Source organism: Meleagris gallopavo, chromosome 11, assembly GCF_000146605.3.
Source record: "Meleagris gallopavo isolate NT-WF06-2002-E0010 breed Aviagen turkey brand Nicholas breeding stock chromosome 11, Turkey_5.1, whole genome shotgun sequence".
Classification (NCBI taxonomy): Eukaryota; Metazoa; Chordata; class Aves; order Galliformes; family Phasianidae; genus Meleagris; species Meleagris gallopavo.
Window position 1 is genome coordinate 22527292 of NC_015021.2, and position 11717 is coordinate 22539008.

Sequence of the window (11717 nt, forward strand, 5' to 3'; positions counted from 1 at the left end):
AATATTTAGACAGCTGATTTAACAAGGCACAATAGTTGATTTATGGTCTGAATGAAAGCCTACTGAGAGTACTCCGTTTCATTTCAGCAGGTTTTAAATCAAGCCAAGCCTTAGGGGGAAAAATGCAGAGATAAAATTTTCATTAACTCTTCCGGCTTTGCTACAAAAAGTCAGCTAAACGAGAATGTAATTCCTGCTCTGGCACATGGTCCTCATCAGGAACATGCTGTCACCTACCTGCTAACACACACAGTGCTGTTGCTGCTACAATTGCCACCCGGTGCCTTGGGAGGAACAAGGAGCATGCTGTCAAACCAAAGAATCATTGATAATTTGGGGGGGAGGCAGGTTCAGCTCCAATGAAAAAGTGTTGAAATACAGTTATGAGCAGGGTGAGGCACAAAATATATGTCTTATTCAAGCTTGTTTGAACTTGCGTGTTCAAATGAATGTTTTATTTGCTGTATTACCAAATGCTGTCCTAAATAGGATCCATTAACAGCTATGTCGAACTGCTACACTATTTGAGGGATTCACAAAACAAAGCAAAAAAGTAAATGGATGAGAGCACTTCAGCTACAAACAATCCATTGTTGTTTCTCCTCCAGGGTTCCCAGTCTCCTAGGAGAGCACCTAAATACCCCAAATGCTTTGTATTTTCAGGCTTAGGTCCATTGCTGTTAGCTGTAAGTCAGTCACACAAGGAATGGGAGCCCTGAGAACCAGAAGGACTGAGCCATACTTGAGCTTCTGACTGCGCGATTCAGACGAGCAAGGAATTACCAACAACTTTCTGCTTCCTCTGCTCGTACCACACTATTCTAACTGTTGTTCTACTTCAACACAAAGATATTTTGCAGTACTGGAGTTCTGGAGAATACAAAAGACCCCTTCGAACTAGGAAGACCTTTGCAACAGTAAGGCAGTAAGCGTTTGCAGGCTCCTACTTCAGAGGAGCACAGCCACGAGCAGCACCCAAGATGTTCAGAATTGTTTTAGTATTCCATATCATCACTTGCTTTTCTGTATCATCATACAGATAGTGAACTGTGAGCTTCTCAGGGCACAAACGTTGATGTTTAGTGTTACTAGGAGACAGTAAGTGCAAACTTCAGAATGGTGAAACTCCTAGGGCTGTGGGATTTCTTCAGAAGTATTACAAATGTTTTTATGACAGAATGATAAGATGACATATTTGATGATTTTCACTTGGACTGGCACAGGGGGGAGGGAAATACCCCCAAACTGCCTTCCAGCCTTTCTTTTCCTTTAAGTACACTGACTGTTTTTAAACTACTATGGAATTCAAAACTCATGTCTAGAGAATGCCAAAAAATGTGATTTAGAGATTACAGTATATTTATTATATCTGATAAAAAAAGATACAACTTACTAGCACTTTTTGCTTCTTTGGAATGACACGACCTAATACATACACGTGAGGAAAAACATCACACTGGACAACGCTCTGACCTTTCTGTTTTAGATTTCCCATCAGCTCGGCAGCGTTCAAGGTCTTGGTAAAGAGACTGCAGTTCTTCTTGAAGTCCCTTTTCCCGTTCTAGACTTCCTTCATAAAACTTAATCTCCTTTTCCATTGCTTTTATTTTTTCTTCCATCACCTTAAATTCATGCAGTATCAAATAGCTGACGCCACAGTACTTACACACCGTCTGATCCCGAGACATCTGGGGAGAGAGAAAATTGTTAGAGTGCATGCAAGGAACTAGCTGAATGCAGTGACAAAATCAGAGCGACTTTCGTGATTTAAATGCAGCTTAAGCTCTGTCACACTTTGGAACACTTCTGACCAGATTGTACTTTTGCTTACCAGAATCTTCACAGGAGAATCAACTATGCAGTTTACTATGCAGGAGCTTCCACCAGAACTCTACACTGAAGTATTTCTGAGTTATGTTTAATACATTAATTTTAAATAAGATGAAGTATTCTGTGTTTTACTAAGTTCTCTCTTTAATGAAATCTCCTCTTGCACGAGCCAAAAAAACGTTAATTACTCTTTTTTTTTTGGTTTTTGGTTTTTTTTTTGGCAACTCACAGCCAGCTGAGAAGGCAAAAGGAAAAATAAGTAGTGATGTAATTCAATCATCCAGACAAAAATAATCCAAGTAAGGGTCTTGCCACTGAGATACAGTGCAAATGGCACTTGAGTGTGGTAGAAAGTGTAAGCAGTCTGCTAGGTATGAAATTTCATAACTGGTAAAGTAACTGAAGACATTAATTAAAACACCATTTGTTAAAGCAGGAAACACGCTTTTGTAAGCGATGAAATCACAGGGCTCTGCAGTAAATGACACATCATAGAAATGACCAGAAAGACGTGCTCGGACTTTGATACATCCCTGTTACTCAGGGTATCAGTTATCCCTGTTTATTTTAACCACTTTCATTTCCAGGAAACAAAAAGCAAAACCACTCAGCTTACAGTGACACGGGACCAAGCCTGCCCAAGAAAGGAATACAGACTGACTACGGAGCCAGAGCCACGCAGCAGTCTGACAGCACACGTGGGACATGCAAGCACACAGCAGGACACAAGCAGGCAGGATCCCATTCCCTGTCCCTTTGTGCCCAAAGGTTGTGCCAAGGGATCTCCTCAGGTTCCTTCCAGCCCGGGCTGCTCTCATCCTGCCATTCTGGAACACGTCCCGTTCTTGGATCGCGGCACAGATGCATTTGTGAGGAAACAGAAATAGGACTGGAGCAGAGGACACTCGTTGCACAGCTACAGGGACAACTTCCAAGCAACAGAAAGTTGTGGGCAAGCTTTGAGGTGTGGCAGTTGGAAACTGATGGCAGCCAGAGCTGTAGTTGTTTGTCTAATAAGCATCTAAAGCACCCTTCAACCTATCATGCAGTTATCAACAGTTACAAGTTTTATAACAAAACGCCTTACAAAAAGTCAAAAAAATGAAAGAATGCAAACAGTTTGAGTGAAATAAGTAAAATGTAAGAATTCCTTGTGCTCTAGAAAATTAAAATAAGGACATTTTGAAATACTGGGATAAATGGAAATAAGCAATGCTTAAAGACAGAAAAACAGCTCTCAAAAACAAACTATGAGGAGATCCATTACCCCACGATTTAGACACGCATGAGAAAAAATGATATTTCAGGCTGCCCTGGAATCTCCAGACCAAACCTTATTTTCCAATTTCTAAGTTTTGCCCCTGTTTAAAACACCCCTCGTTACAGTTGCTCTGAATGAACTGAAAACTCAAGCTTGTTTTTCCTGGCAGCTGCAAACTGTGCTTGGAAATATGAAACTGTTACTCGGGATAAACATTGTTGGTTCCAGAGCACTAAAATTACTCTACTGAAAAGGGACAAAATGAGCTGTTATAAGGAGGACAGAGAGGGGGCTCTTATCCCCCGAAGAACACCGTGCTCTCCTGCAGCACCTCTGCCCTTTCAAACAAACAAACAGAAATTTCACTGGGTACCAAGATTGAAAAACACCACCACAACACCAGTTCACTGAGCTCTCCTTAGTTTCCATTGCCACCATTAAACCAGGGCTGACACCTGAAGCATCCCCTGGAGCACCGGTACAGAGGAACACTGCTGTGCTGCAGGTGCTGATCTCACTCCACCAACATAATGACAAAGCCAGCTTGCAGCCCCACTGATACAAAGGCTGAAGCCAGAAAGCATCAGCACGCTTTCAAAGTGACTTACAAACGAAAGGGATTTGGGCTTTGCACAATTTTCAAGAGAAATAACATTGCCTTGTTTGTGCGTGCAATTCTCTGTGGTCATCCCTCAATCACTTGTGAGCCAGGATGTTTGGTCATTTATCACCTGGCACCGAGGGCACAAGTAGTGGGGATCTACAGGTGTCACACAGCCAGGTGGGCACGAAGGACCTGATGAGCTCCCTGGCAAAGGAATGCTCTGGAGCACGGCTCAGTCCTATTGCTCTGGGCAGGTGATGCATGCAGGGCAGAACCTTATGCAGGTCTGTGCAGGAGAAGATCCCACCTGAGATTGTTCCTGGTACCCAAGGCACCGAGGCTCATCGGCCACTATGCACAAGCACATAGGAAACACATCTTCGTTAGTTCTTTTGCTTACAGAGCTGCCTCTTCTGGGAGGGGGTTATCACTGAGCAACCACTAGGAGATCTGTGCTGATTCCATATTTTCCTATTTACATTTGGCCAAAGGATTGTTGTCATTATCTTTTTCCTGTTTGCATTTGAGATAAGAGAAAAAAATCCAGTTTGGAAAGAACAGAAAATGAGAAAAAAAATAAAAAAAAAAATCAGAAGTGAAACCAGAAAAGGGACTGTGAGGATAAGCAGTGAACAGAAAAAGAAATCAATCAGATTTTTTAAAAAATTGAAGGTAATTTAATATTGTGGTTTTGGTCAACCTGAATAAGGATACTCGGGGCAAATAGGACACCAAAAGATAACAGAGGGATACCAAAAACAACACTGATATTTGATTTAGCAGAACAGTACTGTGTGCTAACAGCAAAAAGAGAAACAAAGAAACTCACCGAGGACAAAATGTTTAAACAAGGAAGGTTCTGAGCTACAGCTCTGACATACGTTACACCAGATGCTCTAAAGGATGAGAGCTACGTCCAGAACAAACCACATCACGAGGCAGCACCCCGAGCTGTGCTACTCCAGCAGCTGTTCCACTACAGCATCCGTGGGAGTAGTTCCGACCGAGAGCTGTGTTCAGTTTTGGAAGAACTCCTGTTACTCCATGGTTACATGGATCTCAGCTCCCAAGAGCAGTGGAGATGGGTAGTCTCACATCTGTCTGACTCAACGCTGCGAGCATACGGACAGCATAAGTTATAAGGGGAAAAAAAGACTGGTGGTCTGGCCCATTTTTAGCCCTTTGAATAACAAGCCTCTTTTCGAGCTTCTGAAGTAGCAGGATGGGAATTTACATTATTTCTGCTTGACCAAAAAGCTACAGGGGACGTTAACTTGGGCACTGTGCTCTCTTCTGCTTGTATTTCCAATTCCACTGACAACAATCACATAAAGACCGAGGTTCTCATTAAAGGAAAAGCAGACTCCTTGGGGACTCAGCAGCACCTGGGCGTTAGGGCGCCCAGAATGTGGCCACTGATGCTGGAAACAGCCAGTAAAGGGAAACTGAGAAATAGCTGTGACACCTAAAAGTGAGACCTTAAGTCCTCAGTCAGGGAGATCGTTTAAGAAGTTTGGAATAGGTCCGTGTGGCCCACTGAAATGAAAGCACAGAGCCAGGAGCACAGAAGCACCACACATACGTACCCCTGCAGCGCAGGGAGGCAGAGCTTTGGGGAATGGCAGCACCCCGTGCCCCCGGGACACAATGCTGCACTCATTGCCCCAGCAAGCTGGGCTGCTGAAGCAAGAACTGGCCCAATAGCAAACAGAACCAACACTACACTGCGTTTGCCCAAGCTACCCTCAGACCAGAACAACATGCAGAACTCCAGAAAACAGAACTGCATTATACTGCAGTTGGGTACTCTTAAATTATTCCTGTGTACTGGTTGTTTTATTCTGCCTGTTTGATTTGACCTGATTATGTGAATGCACTTTCTTCTCATTTTAATCCCCTCTGCCACGCTACTTTCATTTCTCTCACTCTATTTTCCCTCTCCTTGCTACCTAGGATCTGTCACACCAAAAGAAATGGGTACGGCAGCCACACAAATAATGCTCTGCGAAGACAGTGGAGCCTTCCGCTCTATGTGCAAAGAGTTACCTGATAGAAATTATCTATTTTTTCATTGAAGGATTCTAAGAGTCCCTGTTGAAGTTTCACTTCTTCAAAAATAGAGTCTTCTGTGAGCAGTTTGCAGCCAGCATCAAGTCTGAAAGCGTTCCAGGTTGCAATGCTAAGGCACTGCAGGTTGCAATGCTAAGGCATGCTGTGTACATAATTATTTTCTCAACACCCATAAAAGCAGAGATGCAAAATACAAGCCACAGTACTTGCCTTGAATACATATAAATACCACTAAGGATTGCAGTAAAACAGAATGCCCCAGTCCCAAACATTTCATTCAAAATATGCCCCGAGATAATTAGTTTGCCACAACAGGAAATAATACTCATATTTCAGGTAGCTTTAATGGTTTCCTGCTTGTGCTTAAAGCAGACTAATGAATCATAAAGAGCGTACAGCACTGCGAGTAACAGCAGAGCCCCACACGAGCACTGCTAACACCCACCACATGCCCACGGTGCCGCGCGGGCCGCACTGCTCATGAGGGAAGGCTTCTGTAATCCCTCCAGCTCCCACAGCGTGCTTGGACGCCGGCTCAGGAAAGATGCAGGAACACTTGAGCACAGTGAGTACAGCCCTAGCCCTGTATGACTTGCTGTGTGAATACAGCAAGAGATCAAAGCACCTCACGGTGAGTCCAGAACTCTGAGAACTAAAGATTATTGCTCTTACAAATCCTCCAGTACCCCAATAATAAACACTGCTAACAAAGCAGGTTGCTAATCCAGTTGGCCCAAACCAACCACAGCCCCACAGCTAACCAGCTCAGCCAGCAGAGCTGCACATCTCTTTACGCTGTGATATGCGGGCTTTTACCAAAAATAAGCAGAAATTGTCTATCTTTTCCAAAGCACATTACAGCCGCTGAGAACATTCACAGTATGACACTGTGCTCGTCCAGAGGGCGTGAACAGAAACAATGCTGCTTCTAAATTGCTGTTGATATCAGTGCTGCTTCAAGTATTGCACACATAACTACGCTGCACACCACAGCTACAAAGTCAGTCTCAATGGATAGGACAGCTTTGACTCTTCAGCTAATTAACACAGCTGGAACTGCGTAAGAACCGAGGGAAATAAATAATCTCAGGTTCAAAGGAAGCAAGGAAAAGTAAGGAAAGATGTGCTCATAAAGACACCATAGTGCACTCAATCTATAGCACATGTGGCCAATCTGATCTGTAACCATTTGCTGCTAGCAATGCACATGATGTTTTGTGGAGAGTCAAATACCATGGAACGTCCTGTACTGATGTACAACACAGCTTCGAAGCTCCTGTTTCGCTCACTTTCTTAAGCTCCCAGGATGAGAACTACTAATACTTAAGGATATCTCGTGCCCAATTAATTTTGTTATTGGTATTAAGTAAGGATCACCTATTGCCAAGTAAAATATAAAATGAGATGTAACTCTGTTTGCTACTTTGATGACTCAGGGTGTCACTTGACCCTCTTCTGTAGGTGGCTGCAGTTTTGCTTCCCACTTCACTGAGATGAAAAACTGGCAATCTACTCACATTGAAAGGACATGCGGATGCTCACTTACCTGCTGGGTTTTTTCCCCCCCATTTAGCACTCATTTTGCAGTGTGTATGGCACAAGAGCTGACCAAGGCAGTAGAAGAGGGAGACGGAGAACCAGGGCCATCTAAAGTTCTTACATGATTTTCAAAGCCAAAGATTCCTCAAATTCTTATCAACTAAGTCCCTCCTCATCTATAATTTAATAACAAAATGCCAAGAAGCTTCTTCCTCTCTAGATTAAAACCTTTAAAGTTCTAATAAACTTCAGTGGCCAACACCTGCTGGGCCCAGCCTGCCAATTTATTTCAGCTTCTGCTACGACATCCACGCCTTCACTGCAACAGGTTTTCCTCCCAGGCAGACTCTGGCAACTGAGCTGCCTGCTGAGGGAGAGGGATACAGCCTATCCTGCACCACATCCTCCAGAGGGGCATTATTTTGGAGGCAGTGATATTGCTGCTCAAAGTGCTGACAACTCACAAAGCTCCACGCACCAACAGCACGGAAGACAGAACCGATGACAGCCCTGCATCTCTTACTCTGATCTGCTCTGAGCACTACAACATCATAAGCCGAGCAAGCCAACCCAAACCAGCACCTAGCCTTGAGCATTCTTGATTCTGCAGCAGAACTTGCAGTGCTTAAGGTACTCCCTCTGCATACATATGTTCCACTGGCCAGTTAGCTGCATGTTGGGAGCATGTGCTCTGTTTGGCACAATGAGCTACAGCTGGCACAAGTCCTACTTAGGCTAGGAGCAAACTGAAAGATTCCAAAAGAGATGCTATAAAATCTAAGAAGCAGAGAATGTGAAGGGAATAAGAACGTGTGCATAAAAGGTAGAAAATGCACATACAGGAAATTGTGAGGGTGAGGTAACCAAGCCCCTACCTTGTAACTACAACACAAATCAACTGAGTGAAGAAACTGAGCAGCAGCAGAGGATGTGTAAAACCACGGCTCTTAACTGATCCCAAAATCTTGGCCTGTCACTGCCTTAGAACTCATGTATCTCACACTGAGGTACTGGGTGGGATGGGACAGGAACTTGAGAATACTCGTGTTCATATTTAGAAGCACCAACGTACCTTCTGCACAGAGATGTTTTTGTTAACAGTACACCACAGAGCTGAAACAGAGCTCAAGAGCTCTGTGCTCCACTCCAAAGCAAAAATTGGCCTCATTTGCCCTCTGCAGCAGCACAGGAAGAATTCCACAGCTTCCCTGGGTGAGCTGCTCCAGTGCTTACTACCCCAATTTCTGGAGTTCCTCACATTCAACCAAAGCAAGTCTAGAACAGTGAAGATAAGATTAATTTGTATCTGAGATGGAAGACAGCCACTGCCTTCCTACACATGTGAATACTGTTACTGTGCCCTCAAGCATCTTCTATAATAAGCAAATCTAGTTTTATTGCCCCTTACTAGCAGAACAGAGCTTTCAAGCTCTTTGCCACTTTTGCTCTTTCTAGTTCCCATCAGCAGTGTTACTCTTCAAGTCTGCAGTTCAGAACCAACACCTCAGAAGCTCTGATGAGAAGATAATTGAGGCCAAGTTTCACACTCAATTCCTGTACTGATGCCTTCCCGAATATTTGTTTTCTTTATAAGAACATAACTTTGATAATATTATTCTGCTTACGACCTGACAACTGACACCCCAGTGTTAGATATGAAGAGAGTCAAGGAAGATTAATCAGATGCTGCATATTTTGTATTAATGCATCTGACCCATTTGTTCTAAATATGCCCTATTCTTACTAAGATATTCTTCATGCTGCAGACAAAGCACTCAGAATCCCTCCTAGATCGGTACCAATGTATTCCTTACTGTAAGCTAAAACCCAGGTCAACAAAAACTAGCAAACATTGACAATCCCACTCGATGAAATAAGGTCACCTTCTTCCTGCCCAGTTTGTGCCTGCTCTCACTCCTGCCTCCTCTTCGTGTCAGCACATGCACAGCACACTGATTGGGAACTGGATCAGGAACCAAGCCAAGAAAAAGACAGATGGCTGAAGGGCCACCACTACAGCTTCAAGTCATGGGAAAGCACAGAGCAGTACTGGATCTGGAACAATCCTCCACTGAACCTCATCTCTTAGCTTGGCATGCTTGTTTCGTTGAGAAACTTGCACTGATTTTTCCTAACCAGCTTATCCCGCTGATGCTTGCAAAGTGATTTCTAAATAAACAGAAGTATCTGGCATCTTTCCTGCTGCCAAGAAAGTTGCTGGTGGCTCTGTAAGTTTCCCGGGTTCATCCCTTACCTAAGTACTTTCCTTCTCTTGCTTTGCCTATCTTACCCAATCTCTGAATTTTCTGCAATCATCACTGATGTTCAGAAACTGTCTCAGTGGTATTCTTGACTATTCCAGGAAGAATTTATCCAGACTCTGCTAGCCTAAGCATAGAAAATGCTTACTTAATGATTATTAGATACACAAAAATAAACAAATAGATGAGAACTGGGTGTTTCAGTGTCAAAGTGAAAGCTTCAGAGCGTAACAAGAAGTGAGTCATGTTCCACTTGTGTGCATCATCACGTGCACAGCCTGCCCATTGGATACCCCCTACAAACAACAGCTTCAGTAGGAATCAGTCTCCCAAACAAAAGAACACCTTCACACACAGTGAGAAGATACAAAGAGAGGATTAGGCAGAATGTTCTGTTCCTAAGTGCATTTGCACTTCTTCGGAATGATTACATGTGGGCATTCACAGAACCACGGAATGGCCCGGGTTGGAAGGGACCTCAAAGATCATGAATCTCCAAACTCCCCGCCACACACAAGGCCACCAACCTCCCCATTTAATACCAGCCCAGGCTGCCCAGTGCCCCATCCAGCCTGGCCTTGAATACCTCTAGGGATGGACGGGGCATCCACAACCTCTCTGGGCAGCTGTTCCAGCACCTCACCACTCCCATAGTAAAGAACTTCCCCCTAACATCCAACCTAAATCTTCCCTTCCTCAACTTCAAACCATTTCCCCTCATCCTGCTGTCATCTCCCCTTTCAAAGAGTTGATTCCCCTCCTGTCTGTAGGCTCCCTTTAGGTACTGGAAGGCTGCAGTGAGGTCACCCCACAGCCTTCTTTTCTCCAGGCTGAACAAGCCCAGCTCTCTCAACCTGTCTTTGTAGTGGAGGTGCTGCAGCCCCTGATCATCTTTGTGGCTCCTCTGTACCCTCTCCAACAGCTCCCTATCCTTCTTGTCCTGGGGGCTCCAGACCTGGATGCAGTGCTGCAGATGGGGCCTCACAAGAGCAGAGCAGAGAGGGACAATCACCTCCCTGTCCCTGCTGGCCACCCCTCTTCTGATGGATTCCAAACTTAGGGCACAGAACACGCTGATAAAGCTGGAGCCTCACCTGCTATCGACAGCAGCACATACAGTGAATGTGTTCCTGTGAGCACACCTACAGAATCACATCTAGCACTAATGCCTGTAACCACACTCCATATGTGACAAAACCAACCCTACCCAGAACCACGACCAAGCCAGGCTCAGTGGTTCCCGACGCTCCGAGGCCAGCAGAACTCTCCTGCAGTTCCCGACGCCACAAGGTTCGCCGCTCCTTCCCGTTCCGTACCTTCTGAATCGCCTCGGGCAAGGCGTGCACAGGGACGTGCCGCTGCATGGCCAGGGAACCGACAGAGCTCGGGCAGTCAGAGCGCGCTCTGCCCGGGGAAGGCCAGAAGAAGGGAGATGAAGGCAGGGAATGGAGAAAGGCACGGCCTGGGAGCAAGGGAGAGGCCGAGGCCCGGCAAGGCGCGGGCTCTGGGGGCGGCCATTTCCCTGCCCCAACGGCTTCCTCCGTCACCACGGCAACGGCGCGTGCGTGCGTCACGTGACAGCGGCGCGCACCCACTGAGGGAACGCGGAGCGGGCGGGAACGCACTCAGTTACCTCAGCCCCTCAGTGACGTCATTCACCTGAGCCCCCCGGTTAGCTCAGTCGTACAGTGACATCATTCACCTGAGCCCCTCCCCCGGTTAGTTCAGACGTACAGTGACGTCATTCATTCACTGAGCCCCCCGGTTACCTGAGCGCCCCGGTTACCTCAGTCGTACAGTGACGTCATTTACCTGAGCCCCCGGTTACCTCAGTCGTACAGTGACGTCATTCATTCACTGAGCCCCCCGGTTAAGTTACCGGACCCCCATCGGGCCGGCTCTGCCTCCGCGCTCCCCGAGCGCCGCACACGGCCGCCCTCCGCCCGCAAGGCCCGCGAGCCGTCTGGCTGTGTTTTCCCCCCGGCCCGGGTCAGCGCCGTGTCAGAACGCGAGCCATCTGCTCAACCTCTGCGTGAACCGGCTCCCGGCCAAACCCGCTGAGCTTACAGCAAAGCGACCAAACGGCGTCAATCGGGAAAAGACGCGAGTATCAGAAAAGGCACGGATGCGGCGGGATGGCCGCCAGGCGGGT

General features: G+C 46.0%; 1 protein-coding gene across 14 annotated transcripts in view; it reads right to left on the reverse strand.

The window, feature by feature from the left end:
- The window catches only part of LEKR1 (leucine, glutamate and lysine rich 1), a 60489-nt gene that overhangs the window by 34897 nt on the left and 13875 nt on the right, over positions 1-11717 (reverse strand). For 7 of the 14 annotated variants that reach the window (XM_019619211.2, XM_031555025.1, XM_031555024.1 and 4 more), the window contains exons 1-2: positions 2447-10080; positions 1474-1688 (exon numbers count right to left, since the gene is read on the reverse strand). In XM_019619211.2, coding sequence (XP_019474756.1) covers positions 1474-1688; positions 2447-2575 — 344 coding nt within the window. In that variant the 5' untranslated portion in view covers positions 2576-10080. The other 7 variants (XM_031555027.1, XM_019619216.2, XM_019619212.2 and 4 more) reach the window with 7 other exon arrangements.